This window comes from Durio zibethinus, chromosome 12, assembly GCF_047325235.1.
Source record: "Durio zibethinus cultivar Kanyao isolate XHJ-2024 chromosome 12, ASM4732523v1, whole genome shotgun sequence".
In the NCBI taxonomy this organism is placed as follows: domain Eukaryota; kingdom Viridiplantae; phylum Streptophyta; class Magnoliopsida; order Malvales; family Malvaceae; genus Durio; species Durio zibethinus.
In genome coordinates, this window is record NC_143173.1 from 24,175,592 (window position 1) to 24,195,690 (window position 20,099).

At 35.5% G+C, this 20,099-nt stretch overlaps 4 protein-coding genes and 1 pseudogene across 10 annotated transcripts; 4 read left to right on the forward strand and 1 right to left on the reverse strand.

Annotated features, from left to right (window-relative positions):
- Positions 1-1,657: 1,657 nt before the first annotated feature.
- Positions 1,658-5,141, forward strand: LOC111296307 (rho GTPase-activating protein 5-like). Its single transcript, XM_022890550.2, has 5 exons — positions 1,658-2,388; positions 2,927-3,047; positions 3,140-3,259; positions 3,493-3,723; positions 4,280-5,141. Exons 1-5 carry the CDS (start codon positions 2,003-2,005, stop codon positions 4,874-4,876), a joined length of 1,455 nt encoding a protein of 484 aa, XP_022746285.2. The 5' UTR covers positions 1,658-2,002; the 3' UTR covers positions 4,877-5,141.
- A 417-nt stretch (positions 5,142-5,558) lies between these two features.
- On the forward strand, positions 5,559-8,311 carry LOC111296308 (uncharacterized; annotated as a pseudogene). Its single transcript, XR_016326157.1, has 7 exons — positions 5,559-5,773; positions 6,006-6,181; positions 6,793-6,860; positions 7,003-7,104; positions 7,246-7,401; positions 7,511-7,630; positions 7,844-8,311. The product of XR_016326157.1 is annotated as an uncharacterized LOC111296308 (transcript).
- A 500-nt stretch (positions 8,312-8,811) lies between these two features.
- LOC111297961 (replication protein A 14 kDa subunit B-like) lies at positions 8,812-10,715 on the forward strand. Its single transcript, XM_022892578.2, has 3 exons — positions 8,812-8,931; positions 9,659-9,916; positions 10,340-10,715. Exons 2-3 carry the CDS (start codon positions 9,661-9,663, stop codon positions 10,402-10,404), a joined length of 321 nt encoding a protein of 106 aa, XP_022748313.1. The 5' UTR covers positions 8,812-8,931; positions 9,659-9,660; the 3' UTR covers positions 10,405-10,715.
- A 1,077-nt stretch (positions 10,716-11,792) lies between these two features.
- On the forward strand, positions 11,793-16,307 carry LOC111297959 (heterogeneous nuclear ribonucleoprotein Q-like). Of its 3 annotated transcripts, none has more exons than XM_089741315.1 (9): positions 11,793-11,944; positions 12,571-13,293; positions 13,372-13,488; positions 13,703-13,843; positions 13,967-14,140; positions 14,230-14,437; positions 14,536-14,711; positions 15,506-15,591; positions 15,955-16,307. In XM_089741315.1, exons 2-9 carry the CDS (start codon positions 12,925-12,927, stop codon positions 16,094-16,096), a joined length of 1,413 nt encoding a protein of 470 aa, XP_089597441.1. In that variant the 5' UTR covers positions 11,793-11,944; positions 12,571-12,924; the 3' UTR covers positions 16,097-16,307. The 3 variants fall into 3 exon arrangements, with proteins under 3 accessions (XP_089597441.1, XP_089597442.1, XP_022748308.2); XM_089741316.1 differs by having other exon boundaries at positions 12,773-13,293; XM_022892573.2 differs by having other exon boundaries at positions 12,890-13,293.
- Positions 16,308-16,488: 181 nt separating this feature from the next.
- LOC111297960 (F-box/kelch-repeat protein At1g57790-like) lies at positions 16,489-19,887 on the reverse strand. Of its 4 annotated transcripts, none has more exons than XM_022892577.2 (3): positions 19,744-19,887; positions 16,893-18,009; positions 16,489-16,510 (listed from the first exon to the last, which is right to left on the reverse strand). In XM_022892577.2, exons 1-2 carry the CDS (start codon positions 19,773-19,775, stop codon positions 16,911-16,913), a joined length of 1,131 nt encoding a protein of 376 aa, XP_022748312.1. In that variant the 5' UTR covers positions 19,776-19,887; the 3' UTR covers positions 16,489-16,510; positions 16,893-16,910. The 4 variants fall into 4 exon arrangements, with proteins under 4 accessions (XP_022748312.1, XP_022748311.1, XP_089597443.1 ...); XM_022892576.2 differs by lacking the exon at positions 16,489-16,510 and adding an exon at positions 16,544-16,810; XM_089741317.1 differs by lacking the exon at positions 16,489-16,510 and adding an exon at positions 19,022-19,134 and having other exon boundaries at positions 16,718-18,009; positions 19,744-19,877.
- Positions 19,888-20,099: the final 212 nt, after the last annotated feature.

Consider the following 20,099-nt stretch of genomic DNA (forward strand, 5'->3'; position numbering starts at 1 on the left):
AACTGCCTTCTCAAAGGGGACTGTTTTGAAGTATCAAGTATTGATTGCTTCATCACAATGAAATTCAATGATTTGGGTATTAATAACATTTCTCTGCTTTGAAGGGTAGATGGATATAAAAGGTTTTAATGCATGATCTTATCCAACTTCACCCAACAGGCAACAGCTCCTAAATGGAACCCATTTTTTTATGACCCTTTGTTGTGTGGAAATATTTGGCGGCAATTTTTAAGATTAATGATATGATGGTTGACAGCCTAATTTACTTGGGCAACACTTTTCCTTGTTTTGTTCGTTATCGTTCTATTCTTCATATTCTTAATGAGGACTTTGTTGACTAATGCTTTATCAAGAATTTTTTGGTGAGACTATGGAGATCATAATTAATCAAACATAGAGTGATTGTTGTCTAATCCAGGATGCAGGATGCAGGCTGCTAATTTCTTTATATTTTGTTGTATCTTCGTGGTTATGTAATTAACACTTTCATTAATTGTGCGATATAACACATGATCAATACTTACACATAACTTCTTATATATAATTTTATACATGTTTTTAATATAGATAATTATTTATATTAACAGTAACATCATTACTCATGAAATATTAAAAGGGAACGATGAGAATAAAAAATTATGCAAATTACACTACTTTCTACTGCTCTATTTTCTTCTTCCATTTGCATTTTTTTCTTTTCTCAAATATTTCACTGATTTGAGTGTCAAATGTATTTCAAAATCTTAATTTTGATATCTCTCAAACGTTTTTCTCCTTGATAAATCTAACAAGTTCGATCTCAAGCAAATCTATCTCCCACCAGACCAAAAATAATTTAACATATTTGCTATGTTTTTTCCAATTTAATTAAAGTATGTGGAGGTTGGGGACACTCTATGCATCATTCTGAAGCAGTGCCTTAAAAATGTTAAAAATGAAGTTTTAATTACCCCGAAAAAATGCTGTCACCCCAAAGAAGAAAATAGGGGTGGTAACCACCCCTTTCAGTTAATTAAGCATAAATTAATTAACCATCATTAACAGCAATGTTAGCAAATGAGCAAATCCTGACGATGATTAATCAATCAAGTTGAACTTTAAAATCAATTTCGTTTCTAACACCAGCAGACTAGTTTCATAATTACTGGGACAAAATGTCTTCCTTCGATGATAAACCCAGAAAGCACGAGGGGACAATATTTGTTGAGTTTTGAGCTGGGGGTTACCTCAAGGCTGAAGCCTCAAGGCATGGACATTTACTAGGAAACCGGTGGGACCCTGATGCTGACACGATGGAGTTAAACTAGGACTCTGACTAGGGTGTCTTGAACCTGTCAGAAGTCAAAACCAGTTGGATTTATGTATGACAACTTTTCTTTTATGTTGGGATTATCTGCCATTTTTTCTTAAAAAGTTAGCAAATCCTTTTATATATTCAAATTCCCAAATCTTGTAAAACGTAAATTTCTAAGTCCATCAAATTAAAGGGTTCAAAACTATGTAATTGAATGGTTCCAAACTAGTGAAAGAATTCCTTCGATATATGCTTAGATGGCAACATTTCATTGGCTGTGGAACAAAAAAAAGGGCTATAATTCACTGTAGAGAAGCAGGGTCCCCATTTGCTTATAGAATGGGCTTCGGGACTTACGTAGCTGGTACCCTCTTTCTCTTTATCTTTCTTGTCCAATCCTCTTCATCTCCGCACCCACCACCACTTCTCTCTCATCCCCTAAATTTTCAATCTTTACACTTTGCTTCTTCAATGCTCAAGCCACAGCCCTCAGCCAGCCAAGAAAATTAAATAAAAACAAAAGAAAACCCAGAAAAGTTATGATAGTTGCTTCCTACCTTCCAAAATCTTTCCTTCAATCCAACTCTACATAGATACCAAGTCTTGACATCCCATTATTGCATTAAGTCCTTTCCAAAGAAGCCAAATTTTCCATAAAAAAGTTGTTTCTTGGCTCTAAGTTCTTGACCCCAATAAAGGACGAACACAATGACTAAAGTACTCCAATCATCCCCATCTCACTTCTCTTCACCTTCAAGCTCTCCACATGCCCTTATTAACTCTAGTATAAGCTCTGTGGAAAGTATAATAGCCCACGAAAGTGACCAAGAAGAAGAGAGTGGGCAAGGGGAAGAGAGGAAAGAAAAGGACAGGGAAGGGGATCAGCTGTCTTTGTTAGCACTTTTGGTGGCTGCTTTTAGGAAGTCTTTGATTGGGTGTAGCATTTGTGAAAGTAAAGAGCTTTGTTCAATGGAAATTGGGTTGCCTACCAATGTTAGACACGTTGCTCATGTGACTTTTGATAGATTCCATGGATTTCTTGGTTTGCCGGTTGAATTTGAGCCTGAGGTCCCCAGGAGAGCCCCAAGTGCCAGGTAAGTTTATCAATGAAGATTCTTTTTTTCTCCTTGGAAATTATCATTAAAGTTCATCTGGGTTTGACACAATTTGCATCTTTCTTGATTTTTTTGTTCTTGATTATCAATAAAAAGGTAGTCTGTACAGAATTTTTTTCTGGGGTTTGGTTATATTGGTTACTGTGGATATTTTCTTGATATATCCTTGAAGATTCTTTTATATAATTCCACACAGTAATTAACGACCGTTGGGTTTTACCAAGTAAATTCTTAATGAACTAGATAGATTCTTCAGTTTGTCAATGCAAATTTCTTCCACGAAAGTTCAAGTCTTTCTCTGCATTGTATGCCTTTTTGCAACATTACTGAAATTATATCAATTTTATGCTTGTTTAATTGTTTGGTCTGCAGTGTTCAGTTTGAAAATCATGCACAATTTTATAGTTGATACCGTGTATTTAGTGAATCTATGGAGATAGAAATGATGATACCTTTCTTTGTGATCAGAGTTGTCAAAAGTCTTTATTTCATTCACTAAGATACCTTTATTGTGCAGTGCAAATGTATTTGGAGTTTCGACAGAATCTATGCAACTTTCATTTGACTCTAGAGGGAATAGTGTGCCAACAATACTACTCCTGATGCAAAGGCATTTGTATGTGCAAGGAGGTCTCCGGGTATGTGACTATCCTTCTCTTCTCTTCTATTGCTATAAAGTTGCTTGTAGTATCAAATTTTAATAACTAAATTCTTATATTTATTTCTTTAGGCAGAAGGAATTTTCAGAATTAATGCAGAGAACAGTCAGGAGGAGTATGTCAGAGAACAACTAAATAGGGGAGTTATACCAGATGGGATAGATGTACATTGCTTGGCAGGTCTTATAAAGGTATTTTCTCTGCTCTTTAAAAGCTGCTGGTCTTATTTGGGTATCATGAACATGTTTCTCATATGCATCTCTACTTGTTTTTTTATGAGTATAATCTTTTTATTAGTGACTAAACCATTGAGGAGGAATCAAACTATTTCATGGGCTGAGAATGCTGTAAGATACCTGCAAATAATGTTAACATCCCATATTGAACTGTTTTGTGATTGGTTGATGTGTTTATAATTCTGCAGGCTTGGTTTAGAGAACTTCCTAGTGGTGTCTTGGACTCTCTTCCTCCTGAACAGGTAATTCAATCCCAGTCAGAAGAAGAGTGTGCTCGGCTTGTAATGCTCCTTCCTCCAACGGAAGCTGCTCTACTGGATTGGGCAATAAATTTAATGGCCGATGTTGTGCAACTGGAACATTTGAACAAGATGAATGCACGCAATGTTGCCATGGTGTTTGCTCCAAACATGACTCAAGTGAGTAAATATCTTTCAGTAGTTTTTAATGCATATATCAAAGCTCTTGCAGATTTATTGGTTACTGATATTTGAGCCAGCTTGATGTAGTTGATAAACCTTTGTTGGATTGTTCTACAAAATTTTCTCCATATTCCTTGGCTTAAAGGTGCTAAGTATTTTAAGCATATCGTTTGATACTGGTTGTCACATGGATGCATCACCTATACCCTTGCACACAAACTCGCAGCGTTTTTATATTTTCAAAAGACGAGGAAAATCAGAATTTATTAGAAAAGCACACTCATTTTCTGTTCCAACATATGATCTACCTTCAAGACAAAGAGTTCATTCTACTTCAGAAAGTCCTTTCTGGGGCACCTTGAAGCATACCAAAGGTCTTCCTCCATATAAACTGGACTGTATATTTTTCTGATAGTAATTTTTTTCTATCAAAGTTGTAATTTGATTATAGTATTTAGGGTTGTGTGTGGCTATAGCTGATATCATCTAGGTTTGCTCTTGCAATCTGGCCCATTCATAGTTTAATGACCTCCTCTTCTGCTGTTTATTGCAGATGTCAGATCCTTTAACTGCATTGATGTATGCAGTCCAGATAATGAATTTTCTGAAGACACTTATTATTAGAACACTTAGAGAAAGAGAAGATTCTATGGTAGACTCTGCTCCTGTTTCTCGCTTAGAGCCTTCTGATAAGAATGGACAGCAAAGCTCTTCACAACTACACAAAGATGTCAATGAGGAGGTTAAAAACCAAAGTGAAGGAGAACAAGTTTTTATTGCTCAAGAACCTGCAATGGAGAGCCCCACTCACTCTGCTGAAGAGAATTTGACAATTGAAAGTAGCTCTCAAAGTTTCTTAACTTCAATCGAGAATATTTGTGCTGGAAGTCGATCTCTAGCTGATAACTGTCCTTGCACTGTGGTTTCTCAAGTGAACTCTTTAGCCAATGAACTCAAAGAAGGTGGTCTCCGAAGTACATCTGGAAAGAGCAGAACTGGTCAATCAAACAGTTCAAGTGTAAAGAAGGGATCGAAGAAGGCAAATGACTGGTCAATGGATCTTGCAGCAGGACCTGTAGAGAAGAGCAAGGGAGCAAGGATTGTCGGCCGGATAAATTCAAGAGAAGAGCTGTTTGAAGCTTGGAGGTGAATGGCCTTGAATGCTAGGTTGTAGTCAGAAGGGTTCAGGATGGGAGGGAAATGCCAACTGGTAAAAGTTGATATGTTGTGTTTCCGTTTCTTTTTCTGTTGGAAATAGTGTATGAGTTCATGTGTGTTATGTGATTTTGGGTGGAAATTCTTTAATCTTTCAGTGCTTGATAGTGACATTTCCTCGCTTATTCTAACATTTTCTAGTGTTCACGGTACTTTATTGTTAAAGCTTCTAATCAATCAAGTTCCTTGTGTTGCTGACCCGAACATTGACTTTTGCTTTTCTTATGCCTGTCTGTCTAATTGTAGTTTTGCACTTAATGATTTAGAAAAAGAAAATAAAAAAGAACCCTGCAATTCGAAAACAGTGAATATTCCCTGCTTCGTAGTTAAAGATTTGACCCTTTTTGATTCAATGAATGATTTACTCTGCATTGCCAAATGCAACGATAAATCGTTTATTTTTCAAAGACTCGATTCAATGATCTTGCTTTGAAAATTTGTTAATACATGAAAGTTTCTTCCCAATAAGACTTTAAGAGCCTATCCAGTAAAATAAAGAAAGTTGGGCCCATAACAGGAGAGCGAAGCTGGTCCAACCCACCTGCACTTCATTAACATTAAAGCCGTTCTTATTTCATAACAAAAACCCAAACGCCAGCTGTCCTAAATATGAGAGTATTTCAAAGATTTAATTCTCAAAGTTGTTCGTTCTGATTACATATTCTCGTTTCATGGTTCCCTTTCGTTGTTTTCAAGCTTAAAAAAAAAAAAAGCTTTGAAAGTCTTTTTAATTTCCATGCAAAGCCAAATTGGAGATGCATATACGACACTTTCACAGAAAATTTTCTGCTGCTTTGCCCCCTCTGGTTCCCCTGCAACTTCCTTCTCTAATGTAATGATTTCTTTCCTTGTTTTTGCCAATTTGTTGGTTTTCATTTAGAAGTTATGTTATATATGCACTCAATTAGTATGGGTACCTTGCAAATTTGTTTCTTTTTTTTTTTTTTTTTGGTGATGTTCCATGGGTTCTATTTGGTGTTCCAAGCTCTAAGATTTGTGCTAAAAGTATGAACTTTTTTTGTTCATTCATTCTTATTCTGTTTTTTTGTTTTTGGTGTTTTAAGGGAAACCCATCTTTGGTACATAATGCCCGATGAGGTGAAGAGTGTAGCTCTTCTAAATCAGTATTCTGAACTCTTATCACCATGTGAAAGGGAGAGTGTTAACCGCATGGGTGGAGACCAGCTGAAGAAAAGAGCTCTGCTTGCTCAAGCTTTGGTTCGCACCATCGTTGCCAGATGTAGGTTCCCTTTTTGTTGTGCTTATTATTCTCTACATATTATTTCTTTATCTTAGGCTGTGTTCTAAAGTGATAAAAAACTGTCAGCATATCTGAAATCTGATATTCTTATTTATCTTATGTATACATTGCATAGTCTGTCAAGGTTTGTTGAGGCTCTAGGAATTGTACAAAAGGGTTGGTATCAGTGTGCTTCTTGTTTTGTGAGAATTAGATCAAATTGTCAATTTAAATATAATTAAAATTGCTCGATTCATGTTCAATGTATCACTGGTGTATAGATGCACCATCTTATTGAGGGTGAAAATAACTGCTATAATCCTAATATGTGATCTGATTTTCTCTTTCCTATATGAAGGTTCAAGCTATTACTTAGAATTGTGATTGAGACTCATGATTTCAAACAAAAGGAATAGTCTTGCCGTTTTTTTCTTATTATATTTTTGCATCATGTCTACTTTGCATAAGAGGTTTACCACTAATTGCCAGCTAGCAATGTGAAATTTTCTATCTGCAAAGAATGTTTTCTGCGTGTGTATGTTAGGACTAGATTTTATATAGTTATAAAGCTTGCTTTGCATAGACTACTTACATAGTTTTTGTATTGCTAGAACCGACAAATTGTCAAATGAATCCAAGATCTTCGAAATTTAGGAAGAACATCTGTGGGAAGCCTGAGGTTAGTTCTATCTTGGATTAATAAAGGATTTGCTATCCTTTTTGTTTAAGGAGTCTGCTTTCTTATCATTCAAATTCATATTTTTGATATCATTCTATGTTCTTGCATATTATAATTGTTTGTTTGTTCTGTATATAAATAGGTTGAATGGCAAAATGAGGACAACTTCAGCCCACCACCCTTGCATTTCAATATCTCACACACATCTTCTATGATTGCTTGTGGTGTGACAGTAAATGTGCCAGTAAGTCCTATTATCATCCAGTTGTTCTTGTGAGATGATTCATATATCTGCTACAAAAATAAGTTTGTTGGGTTTGTCTTTGTTAAAGTTTTGTTACTACATATGCTCCAACTTGGTGTAATTCGCTTTCAGTAATTGTAGATTGGCATTGATGTTGAAGAGCAGCAAAGAAGGATAAAGAGCAATATTGTAGCCTTTGCTCAACGCTATTTTTCTCCTTGTGAAGTGAAACATTTAACTGCTATATCAGACCCTGAAGTTCAGCGTCAGGAGTTTATCAAATTATTGACTCTCAAAGTAAGCAAGATATTAATACTAAATCTGTCCCAAAGCATGACAAATCATAGTTGAACTGTAATGCGTTCACATTTTTCTCGAGTGATCTACAATCTGGTCTCATTTCCAGAAGGTATATGCAAAAGCATTGGGAAAAGGCTTTTCAGCTGTGCCTTTCAAGACCTTTACTATTCGATTTAGGGCTACAGCTATAACGAGCTTTCATCCTCCTGGAAATTCAGTTTCTGAGGTTTGTACCTGAAATATTTTGGTGTATTATGGAATATAAATAGCTCTTGGTTATTGCTGGGGTATGTAAAAATGAAAAAAAGAAAAAGTACCACTGAAAGCTTGATTTGGGCCTCTGGAAATGAATGCTGCATGTTTTTATGTTGGTTATGATCTGACGTATACCACTGAATTGTATCAAAAGTTTTTGATTGAACACTAGTCACATCGATAGCCATCTGAGGTAATTGTTGAATCATCTGATGACCCCATGAACCTCACTAACGACTGGCAATTTGCGCTCCTGGAAGTGGCCGGTTCTCATTATGCCTCCATTTGAATAGGAAAGGATGAAACTGTTGGATGTTGGATTCTGATACTTAATTGGTTTAAGATACTTTTAGAATACATGGTTGCTAAAGTGATAACATTTTTGTTCCTAGGTGAAGCACGAACGCCGACGAAGCTGACTGTGTGGAAAACCATTCCATTTGTTGAAGATTTTTGTGTCTCTGGAACTGGTGAAGTTCTAGCCCTAGGTGGCATAATTGAGCAATAGCAGCCATGCACTGCTAATTATTTTTGGTCAATTACTGATATATGAGATGCAATTAGCAAATCTTGCAATATGTAATGGCAGAGGCATGAAATACAATTCATTTTCACCCTTGCCACTCTATTTGCTCTTTGTAAATTGTATTAAAATGTATTATCTGTATCCCCTTGTTTATGCAATTAGGCTATGTTTTTTTTTTCTTCCATAAATCGGTTTTCAAAAAATATTTTTAAAAAAATATTTTTATTTTTTGAAAATGTAAAATTTTTTTATTGTTTAAATGAGTCAATAAAAATATTATTTATTAATAATTTTTGCAATAATTTTTTTTTTTGAATATTCTGTTATTGGAGAGGGAAATGTGGCCAAATGGTGCCATTTTTTAAAACTTAAATAAACAAAATTAACGAGTGGTAATTAGTTTGAAGAGTTGAAGAAAACCTTACATATAAAAAAATTATTCTTAGACAAAAAAATCTTGAATTATAAAATTAAAAAATGACAAATTATTTCAACCATAGTAAATTTCTATTTTACCCTGGAATGAGTAGGATAAAACGGCAAACCAAACTTGTAGTTTAAATGGGTATGCGCAATACGCTCACATTGCCTTTCCCTATATATATATATATATATATATATATCAATCCCTAATAATTTCATTTTACAGCCATCAAAGCCCGCGCATTCTTTTTCAGCCTTTTGTTTTTCTCAAACCCTAAACGCTAAAACAAAACAAAATTTTTTTTCTCTTGTCGCTCAATCAGGTAATTCTTCACTTCCTAGACTAGATTCTGTTTGTTTTCTGAGAAAATCAATGGAAACTCTTACAAATTTTCCTTTATCTTTAATATTTCTCAGCAATAAACTGTTCAAAATCAATCCTCAGTAAACTCACTACTAGTTTGATACGTTGCGTTCCACATCATAACCTTTCTTTTCTTTTCCTTTTTTTGTTATGTTGGTATTATATAATTTTCACCATGAAGAACAAAAAGAATTGTCATTGATTCGCTTGATTATGTGAAATGAATAGATCCACATCTACTGAAATAACGGACTGTTGATAAATCCTTAAATTATTTACATGATTTTTATTTCCTGGAAATAGCTGTATGAAAAGTCAAATTGGATGAGCATCCTTAGGTTATGAGAAATTAGTTTCCCTGCTTGATTACTTGTGCCTTAAATAAACTTTTTGGGCATTTCCGTATGTTACTTGTCTTAGATTTGCAAATGGTGATGTGATAGCTAGGTAGTTAGTCTATTATGCTTGGGTTTTTCCTAGCAGGTTTGGTGCAATTAGTGATAGCTTTGTGGTCATAGCTCGATTAGAAATCTATGTGTTTAGATTTTGGTTTGGATAAAAGTTGCTTTTCTATGTGTTTAGATTTGGATTTTTGCTAAAAATTTTTGGCACAATTATGATTGGGAATTACTTGTGGTATTTGTAAAATGAATTTCTTTTGGATGTTTGCCTATTTGTTCTGCAAGATATGGATACTTCAAGCCCAGCAGCTTTTGTTAATGGAGGACTGCTACGCATGCATGTGGGTCGTAAGGTGCGAGCAGTGATTCAGGTTACACGTTCTGACGTTGGATCTGTGATGGGAAAGTCTACAGATAACCGCCAACTTGTTGTGAAAGGCACTCCACCTGTTCCTCTTACAAGTTATGTTGAGGTTATTGGTGTTGCTGAGAATGATAATTCCATCCAAGCTGAGATATGGACCAACTTTGGTGACACATTTGGTATGCCTTTCTACTCCATTTGAAATTTAGCAGATCTTTTTGAACCATGCAAATGTGACCACTTTTACATAGAGGACTGCATTTAAGTTTCAAACAAAATGGTTTGCGTGTTAATTTGGACATGGAATTCTTGTTTGGTTTTAGGACAAGCACTTCTACATGTTCCAATAGTTAGTTTATTGGGATGAATGAATCAGAATAGTAATTGATAATGGTCAAGTGAAGCAATATTATATGCTGCCTCGGGTCTGTGTGAAATAGTAAAGTTTTGACTTATTTATAATTGTTTGACTATGGAAATGTTCTTGTTACCTGCAACACTGAGCTAGCACTCAGTCTTTGAAGCCTTACGTTTTAATCTTCAATTTATTTTTGTTCTTTTGTCTCTGAAAAGTCTTTTCTTTCCTTTTTCAATAATGGCAGATGCATCCAGCTATGATCAGCTCTGTCAACTTGCAAATGGAGAGTTCAAACACCTATTCCTTTGATGCGTTTTCAGATTTTCTTGGCAAAAACTTTGAGCTAAACAATGTACTTTGCATTATTCTATGTCCATATAAATAGGTGGAATTGTGTGAAAGAAATTGCTAACGAAATACTGTTGTAGGTGTTGATAATCTCCATAGAAGTCTCCCTACATTGTTTGTCTTCTGGGTAGTCGTTTTTGTCGTTATATGCTCAAATTCATTATGAAAATGTCCTGTCATTCTATAACCTTTATGATACAATTCCTAGCTGCCTTGAACATATGGTCATTACAAATTTGCAAGTGGTTCAAGTTTGGTTGTCGTTTTTGTTATTTCCTGTTACTTCTTAGTTGTTAATGAAAAACTCCCCAATCAAGATGGAATAATGTGGAACATTCATATGTCGATGAGCAAAGATGATTTTATAATATTCAAGTTGCAACTGAATTGTTTACAAGTGAATTTTATGTTAAAGATTTGTATCAATCTAAAAGCAGTCTGAGATTTGGATGTTGTGAGATTTTAGCAAGCTTGTTCATTGTTTTTTATTGTAGGCGTAAATGATTAAGGCCGTCAGAGTAGACATTAGAAAATTAATATGTTCACGTAAACTGGTAGACATATTAAACTTATTGCTCAATTCAGTAGAGCAGGTTTTATTGGAGGAAGAAGACTTACAAGCCTGGTGGGCAGACTTAGTAACTGCATCCAATCTCCAAAAAAATTCCAATTGTTTCGAACTTTCGGATGAAATATTTATGGAATTTCAGTGTCAAGATTGGGTATCTTTTTTAAATGTGGTAGTTGTTTCCCAAGCTCCCTTTTCAAAATCGAATTTTAATTTTTTGTTACTCATCATCTCATAGTAGACCACTACCTTATCATCGTTATCTTATCATCGAAAGTTGATAAGACATAAAATTTGTGATTGGGATTGGCAAAGAGGAGGTCAATCTCAGCCTATCTTTCCATTCACAGTTTGGTTCATTCTCAATTTGGAATAAAATTACTAACTATAACTAATTTGATAAAACAAAAAATAGATAACCAATTAATCCCAGTCTCCAAAATTGCTTCGGAATAGAGCATTAAGATAACAATTTATAGCAAGTAAAATTGGCTATATAATCACGGGGAAGAAAAAAATAAGGATAAATCAAATTATTTCTAAATTAACCCTAAAAAAAAAAACAATAAAGAGATCGGTTGGAGTTGGGCCTAGAGAGGCTTGGAGTTAAACAACATTATCGAACTTAGCAGTTGCCACTTGGTACCCTACCTGTGAAGACAGCTAGCACCTCCAGTATAATAAATTAAAAATATAACGGCGGCCGCCCACCGATTCTATTACAGAAAACGATTTTTTTTTGGTTTTATTTTAAAAGGCTCCGGAGTGCAAATATCATTTTAGGGCACAAACTCGAATACGAAGGCCCGCGAAATTAAAGCGCCCGCTTCCTTCCTTTCTCCTCTCTGAAACTAAAAATTAGGGTTTCCTCAACAAAATCCTTCGTCCTTCTTCGCTGGGGTTTCCCTCCAATTCTTCAAATTTTCGGGCTCGGTAAGCTCTTTTTTCTTTCTTTTTTTAAATTTGTCTTCGAGTTTCTTCTTTGCGCTGAATACTGAATGTTTAACAGTTTTTTTTTTCCCTTAATTAAGGTTTCCAGCTATATTGAATTCGAAATGGTTTGTAGGTTTACTGATTTTTTTTTTCGTCGTTTCTATGTTTAAAATTTCGTAAATTTGTTGTTGAAAATTGAACTAGCATCGTAATCAATGGAGGAGTCATGATTTTATAAATTGCTTAATATAAAAAAAAAAAAAAGAGCCTGTATATTTACTTTATATAGTAGAGATACAATAACAATAAATTAAGCCTTATATCTCATAACTCTGTGTCGGTTGACTTTATATTAGAGATATATATACGTAAATTAGTGCAACATGGATTGAAACTGAAAGATGGAGAGTGGCAGTGGTAAATCAATTAATAAACCTTATTATCTATTTTCTTTGTTCATTGCGTCATTATCATAAAATAGTAATTGTTTTTGCTCATTTGCTGAAATCTCTTATTGTATTCCTTCTATTTCTATATAATTGTGAGTTTTAGTTCAATTTCTCATTCCTTATTTTTGGCTTTTTGTTTTTCTTCCCTTTTCCCCTTTGGTGAATGCGTTTTCCCAGATATATAATTAAACGATAAAACTGGCCATTTTTTGGGCAATTGTCCGTATCTATTATCTAATTTCAAGAATTTCACTTTGTTGAGCATCGGAATCCTCTTGATTATCATTCAGAACTTTCTTTGCCTGTCTTTGTTACTATTTTTTTTGTGGAATCATTCACGTTGCGACTCCTTGGAAGCCATATTATCTTCATGGCACAGATTCAATCGAGATTCTTATTCTGCAACTCCATTTGGCCTCTCATTTTTGTTTCCTCCTTTCCACATTTGTACTCTTTTCTTTTGTCAATGCTTCTGGCTTCTGTGCTTCCTTCACAGTTGCCTTGGAAGCTTGCTTTATTAGATACCATAAAATGTCAAGGACAAGGGAAGAGAGTGAAGAGCAGGTGGACCTTGATGGAGACAATGAACCTGAGGAGACTATAGAGGAAGAGGTTGAATATGAAGAAATAGAGGAAGAGGAGGAAGTGGAAGTTGAGGAAGAGATAGAAGAGGAGGTGGAAGAAGAGGAGGAGAATGCTGAGCTTGCTGATGTGCAAAAGGGTTCTGATGGTGATGAGGAGATTAATGATTCTGAGACAGAGGAAGAAAAGAAAAAGAAGCATGCAGAGCTTCTTGCACTTCCTCCTCATGGATCAGAGGTCTACCTTGGTAGCATTCCTCATGATGCTTCCGAAGAGGATTTGAGGAGATTTTGTGAATCTATAGGAGAAGTCACCGAGGTAACATTGCTAACTTTTCAATGTCCTGGCTGTACTTTTCTTATTTATACTGACTAGATACAAATGTAATGACTACAGGTGAGGATAATGAAGGGGAAAGATTCAGGGGAGGCCAAAGGTTATGCTTTTGTGACCTTCAGATCCAAAGAGTTGGCTTCCAAAGCTATTGAAAAACTTAATAATTCCGAATTAAAGGTGATAAAGAATGCATTTCCTTTTGTGTCAACAGATTCTAGTAGGGCTTAACATTACTAGATATGCTGGTATTTGTTTGTGTCCAATACATTTGTTCTCCCCTTTTTGCTTCCTAAGAATATCTGTGCATGAAAAATAGCTTCATTTCTTTTTCAATTATTTTTCCCTTGAATCTTATTTAAGTTTTCTTGCTTATTCCTTTTGTCTTCTTCAGGGGAAGAAGATAAAATGTTCAACATCTCAAGCAAAGAATAAGTTGTTCATTGGTAATGTTCCCAGAAACTGGGGGGAGGAAGATATGAAAAGGGTTGTAACTGAGATTGGGCCTGGAGTTAGTTGTATTGAAATGGTGAAGGTTTGTGCATTAGTGCTTATGTTGTTTGTCACTTCACCGTTTAAGAGACTGATCTATTGTAATGTTCCATTACTTATGTTCCGATTTATATTACTTATTGGTAGCTTGTTCTTGACATGACAGGATCCAATGAACCCCAGCCGAAACCGTGGATATGTTTTCATTGAGTACTATAATCATGCATGTGCTGAATACTCAAGACAGAAAATGTCGAAACCAACATTTCAGCTTGACAATAATGCTCCAACCGTGAGCTGGGCTGACCCAAGAAATGCAGAATCTTCTGCTTCTACTCAGGTTTTCCAATCTATGATTCAATGATGGCCATATTTGGCTGAATGATGTTCATGGAGAGTTGTTTATCATAATGTTTTGACTTGATGCAGATTAAGGCATTGTATGTCAAGAATTTACCGAAAGATATAACTCAGGATCGCCTAAAGAAGCTGTTTGAACATCATGGAAAGATCACAAAAGTTGTAGTTCCACCTGCAAAAGCAGGAAAGGAGGAGAGCAGATATGGTTTTGTGCATTTTGCAGAGAGGTCAAGTGCTATGAAAGCATTGAAGAACACTGAAAAATATGAGATTGATGGTAGGATATGCTTCTTTTACCTTATATCTGTCATCAACTTCCCATATTTTTCTTGGAAATGAAGGGCATATTTGATGATAATTTTCTCTTATTGACAGGTCGAGTATTGGAGTGTTCTCTTGCAAAACCACAAGCAGATCAGAAGTCTTATGGAGGATCTGGCTCACAGAAGTCAACCTTAAATTCAAGCTTGATACCTCCTCTAGGATATGGTCTAATTGGGGGAGCATATGGTGGTCTTGGAACAGGATTTGGTCCTGCAGGCTTTGGACAGGTGAGATGCTTTTTTTTCACTTTGATCTCCAGACTGCAGCCTTATATGCTTATTTCTTACTGTTTCAATGGAGACAGTTGGGAAAGGAAATAGTTTGACAGATTTTTCAGAGAAACAATTTGTATACTGCTTAAAAGACCGTGCTCTTTTGGATAATTTAAGAGTCATAAATTCTCTCTTTGTTTGTTTGCTCATTGCAATCCTAGGATTATTGACTTTAAGTTGCATTGAATTATAAGTGGAACCTGCAAGATTTGCTCATGTTTTGAGAGATTTCAGATCTCTACAGATTGATTATGAGGTTCTGGGAACCAGACACACCCTTTATAGTGAGATGAAGTAATCTTTGATTTCTGGACAAGATGATTCGGTGATTAATCTAAATTGGCATGTACCTCTGTTCTTTGTAATCTGTGTATAGTGGGCACTGGTTTTATCCTGCTAGTTACCTCTTACTCTCTTCAAGAGCGGAAAGGAACATTGCACTTAATAAAGAACAAAAAAAGCCATCATTCGACATAAGAAGTTCATTTCTTATAACAAGTTAACAAATATCCTATGATAAACAGTATTCATGTGAGTGGACATTATTTGTAATTTATTAACAGCAAGACATACATTGCCAATGGTTCTCAGTATAATATGCCACTATCACTTGTTGATCTTCCAAAGACATATGCTTAAGAGGCCAGAGATTTTAAAGGTTCTTCTGTATATGCCTGATTATTTTTTTATTTTTGCAAATTTAGCATGTTTTATAATGTTTAGCTGAAATTTATGTTAAAATCTTGCAGCCACTGATCTATGGTCGTGGTCCAACTCCTGCTGGAATGGCGATGATGCCAATGCTTTTGCCTGATGGAAGGATTGGATATGTCCTGTAAGTTTTAACCACGTTTTTGTAGTCAGTTGCAGATCCTGTGAGCCTGTGTTATGAGTCGTTCGTATATGCATGCACAAGTGTTATTTATTTATTTATTTTTTTTGTGTGGTGGTTGGCGTATGTGTCTATGTACATACATGCACAATCTACTACCTGATCATTTCTTTATTTTTCTTCCACTTTAATAGGGAACCAAATTGACATTTGACTTGTGGACAAACCAATGCACGTTATTCTTTGTCCCTGCCGCTTATATTAGTGGACTGATTTGCAGTAGTTATAGGCATACATATTCTTGACTCTTTTTCTTAGTTCTGGATCATCGCACTAACTTAAGAAATTGTTTTTATTTTTGTGCAGGCAACAGCCTGAAATGCAACCACACACCCCTCCACCGCAGCCCCATAGCAGCAGGGGTGGTGGCAGTGGTGGTAGCTCAAGTGGTGGAAGGCGCGGCAGCAGTGACCGCAGTCGAGGACGCAGTCGGTATAATCCATATTAATTTAGTTTCCAATTCCATGTCTTCTGTAACCTGAGGCTATAAGAGGAAAGAAAGGAATCTGCTTTGAGTTATATTTGACGCTAAGACAAGCCAGTAGTTTTTGTTTACTCAATTGATGGCAAGTTGTTTGTAGCTGTCGAAAAACTTACTGATATTTCTTTGGTGCTAATTCCAACGGCTAACTCAAATTGCCCGTTTCATTTGTATTAAACGGTATTTTTTTTTTCTCCCAACAAATGTGGAACCGGATCTTAGACTCAAACCAACCAAGTGATTGAACTCAATCGTGTCTGCTGCTTAAATTTCATCCAGAAAATGAATTAAACTTCCATCTTCCATGAACTCTACTTCATTGAAGCTTCAGTTCAAGAGCTAACTCCATTAACTTGGGTCTTATACCACTCCTTTATATATCTAAAACAGAAATCACATACAGATACCGACAAATATGAAGTTTAGTCACTGCTTTATTAAACTAATAAAAGATTAAGAATTTAAATTACATATGATCAACTGTGCTGTTTTTGGATCAATTTACACAGGGATGGCATTCATATTTGAAAAAAAAAAAAATCCCGAGAAGCACAACAAAGTGCTTCCGCGAAATATAGAGAGCATCAATGGAGTTCTACAAAACATGGATATTCTAATAAATAATCAAGTCATCCATAAGCAATTATTCTACAGCAAGCATCAATAGCCATTCCACTGATTCTGCAAAATATATATATATATATATATAAATATAAATATATATTACGAGTATGTTGTAAAAGCTTCATTCAAACATACTCACTTGTACTACTAGTGTTCTTCAGATGAAGGATGAGACATCCTGGGGTGGTTCGATCCATATGTTCTCAAAGGGGTCTTGCTCTCCCCAGTCATAGCACTGTTTACGGGGATAGTATCTACAGTCATCAAGCGAGTATGATATGCAGCGCTTTCCGAAGAAACGAACTTTAGAGAAGTAGATACTGTTCCTCATTATTCCAGGGAGATCAGTTCCTGAATGAGATGACAAGAAACTTGCAAATAGTGTCAGACCATCCAGGGTTTGCATTTCTTCCCATACCTTTTCTGACTGATCCAGTTTAAATATAATGGGGTTCTCAGCACAACATGTATAGATAACTAGGACATCTCCATTGTGCTCTGCCATAAATTTTCCCTTCCACCAATTTTTAGCAAAAAAGTTATCCGGGCATCTCGGTGGAGGCACAGCAAGAACACTCCAAGTATGCTCCAGTGGATCATAAACCCCTAACCAACCAGTGAGACTAAGACAATAAAACATTCCATTGCAGAATACAAGTTTGTTCCAGATGCTACTAACAAATGGCAAGCGATTCTGGTGATTGACAGTGGCCCACTCCGATGCCCCAGGATGGCACGTGCTGATAGCAACAATGGTAGGACTGACGTGCTTAATTGTAAAAACCACACAGCTGGTAGATGTTGGGGCACAAGAGAAGGCAACTATTTGATATGTCAACTCAAATCTAGGAAGCTTAATCTTCTCCCCTGTGAAGGGATTAAAGAAGAATACTCGGTGATTTCTGAGTCTGTATAGCAACAACCAACCATCTTTAGTGTAACAAACCCTGGATCCATGCAACTTTGGAAGCTCAATGGAGTAGGTTTTGCGCTCTGACGGATCATAGAACTCATACAAGTTACCATATTTTGGAAAGTACATTAGCCACGGTGATTGATTCACAACCCGGACAGAAATTGCAACCTTGTGCCACCACTTGCAGACAGCAGATGCTCGAATGTTATCCTCTAGTTTTAGGTGGGACATAATCAATTCCAAAAGTTCTACAGGAAGATCAGACCATGTTTGCGGCTCCAATCTCTCCCTCCCCTTTTCAGATGCCGTTCTTTCATCCCCATTTGCTGTTTCAGATAACCTATACAGCCCAAAGGATTATTGTTATTAAAACGCCTTCATCAGCTATAAATATTACAAAGTGATACAATGCTCACAATTAAACCCAGCAAAGGACCCTAAATGCTCCACTAAGTCAGACAGCTTTATAACTAGTTCAGAATTCAATTCTTTCTGCATTTCAACGTACACAAAAACTAAAAGACGCTAATTTGACTGGCCAAATAAAAAAGCATATTTTGATTTTCCATTTATTACATGCTGCATGCTAAAATCCCACTAATGAACTTAAGATAATATACCCAATAAAATACTTATTTGACTAAACCATCGGACACCTCCTGACCCCAGGGGGAAATCCAAACCAACAGTCCAGGTAGGAAAGAAACAACAACCTTTGGTTGTCAACTTTTCATTCAGTGCAATTAGAAGCTACAAGTATGAAACATCCAAAATGCTTCATACTCCCATTCAATCCAACACTACCTACCATTCAAGTCATATTCCTATCATGAACAAAAAAAAAGTCATATTTTTGTTGTTTAGCCTAAAACACAACAGCTCATAACCAAGAAATGCATCATGATAAAATGATTTCTATAATTTTTTTTTTGATAAGTGAGATCTCTATATATTCAACCCAGCTTTTGGAACTATAATTCTAGGACTAATTGAATCAACACAAAACAACCAATCAAACAGTGATTTTCTAATCCCTAAATCTCAAAATCTCATAAAAAACTCAAATTCTATCATGATTTCATGAAATTTAATTGGTCTTAGTTTAGAAGAACATTGATACTTTACCAAATCCTCAACGAAAATCTCAAACATTATTGGTAGATGCCTACAGCCAGTAAAAACTACATTAGAAGAAGTTGCAAATTGTAAAATAGCTTTACATTTTTATCCTCCATTTACAGTATACGGTATGCAAATGAGTGACTCATGAACTTAACATGGGATAAAAACTCAAAAACACTACTAAAATTCAGTGAAACAATTGAACTGAAGTTACATTAGAGCTGAAATACCCCAATATTGAATTCAATTCAACTGTATTTTAATCAACTTTAACTGTGTAGCATTAGTCATCCACAATATCCCGAATGATTAATAGCTCAGAACTCTGAAAAGCAACACGATCCTGTGATCACAAATCATAGATGCGGATTTTAACCACAAAACCAAGAAATTAAACATATCCAAACTTTGACTCAACTCTCAAACTACAAACTCACTACTCCAACATGAACCAAAACAATACATGAACAATCAATCAATATTAAATTGCTCTAATCTCCTAGACATTCAAATAATTTCTGAGCATGGGCAAAGACCCATTTAGAAAACCATCAAAATGCACAACTATCACTGCAATTTCCCAAAAACCAAATTGACCAATAGTTGAATAAACACATTGAAACTTTACCAAACCCTTCAAATTGCTCTAATTCTGAAAAACCTGAATTATTCCTAAAGATATCCATAAAAAAAAAAACCCAATTCAGCCCCAACGCAAAGGTTTCAATTGTGATTATAATTTTGCATAATTCGACATCATTATTCAATAAAAAACACATTTTTATCTCATATTAAGCACTCAAGAGACTCTAATTACTAAAATCCAAATGTCATTTACATGAAACCCTAACTATAAGCAACGAAAAGTTACCTTTTTTTAATTAAAATACTAATTAAAAAAATGCTAAAGTTAACCCACTTGATTACTTAAAGAAGACAAAAAAAAGCTTACAATTTAAGCTTCCTTTGCTTTCTCCCAGCCATATTTAGCAGAAAAACTGAAGCTTTTGCTGTATAGCTCTCAAAGGAGTGATACGAGAGAGAAAGAAGCAAACAGAAAAGCTAGTAACCTCAAGTGTACAAGGCCAAAACGTGTTTGACGGAAACTCAGGTGTTGCCGTTTGCTTAGTAATTACAAGGGGACAAAAGGAATGGGTGCCACGTCATCTTCTCAGTTAGGATGAGTTGACTTTAGATAACTTGGCGAGTTTTTATTGAATAGTTTAACGAGAAAATGATAACAGAAGGTCTATGGTAAAGTGAAAGTGAAAGTGAAAGTGAATGCAAAGGTTTGGTTTTGTTGTTGCC

Coding starts and splice junctions, on each gene's coding strand:
- LOC111296307 (XM_022890550.2), top strand. CDS start 2,003: ATGACTAAAGTACTCCAATCATCCCCATCTCACTTCTCTTCACCTTCA. Junction 2,389..2,926: donor AGGAGAGCCCCAAGTGCCAG/GTAAGTTTATCA, acceptor TTTATTGTGCAG/TGCAAATGTATTTGGAGTTT. Junction 3,260..3,492: donor GCTTGGCAGGTCTTATAAAG/GTATTTTCTCTG, acceptor ATAATTCTGCAG/GCTTGGTTTAGAGAACTTCC.
- LOC111297961 (XM_022892578.2), top strand. CDS start 9,661: ATGGATACTTCAAGCCCAGCAGCTTTTGTTAATGGAGGACTGCTACGC. Junction 9,917..10,339: donor CAACTTTGGTGACACATTTG/GTATGCCTTTCT, acceptor CAATAATGGCAG/ATGCATCCAGCTATGATCAG.
- LOC111297959 (XM_089741315.1), top strand. CDS start 12,925: ATGTCAAGGACAAGGGAAGAGAGTGAAGAGCAGGTGGACCTTGATGGA. Junction 13,489..13,702: donor TTAATAATTCCGAATTAAAG/GTGATAAAGAAT, acceptor TGTCTTCTTCAG/GGGAAGAAGATAAAATGTTC. Junction 14,712..15,505: donor GTCCTGCAGGCTTTGGACAG/GTGAGATGCTTT, acceptor AAAATCTTGCAG/CCACTGATCTATGGTCGTGG.
- LOC111297960 (XM_022892577.2), bottom strand. CDS start 19,775: ATGGCTGGGAGAAAGCAAAGGAAGCTTAAATT. Junction 18,010..19,743: donor AAGCAAAGGAAGCTTAAATT/GTAAGCTTTTTT, acceptor TGGGCTGTATAG/GTTATCTGAAACAGCAAATG.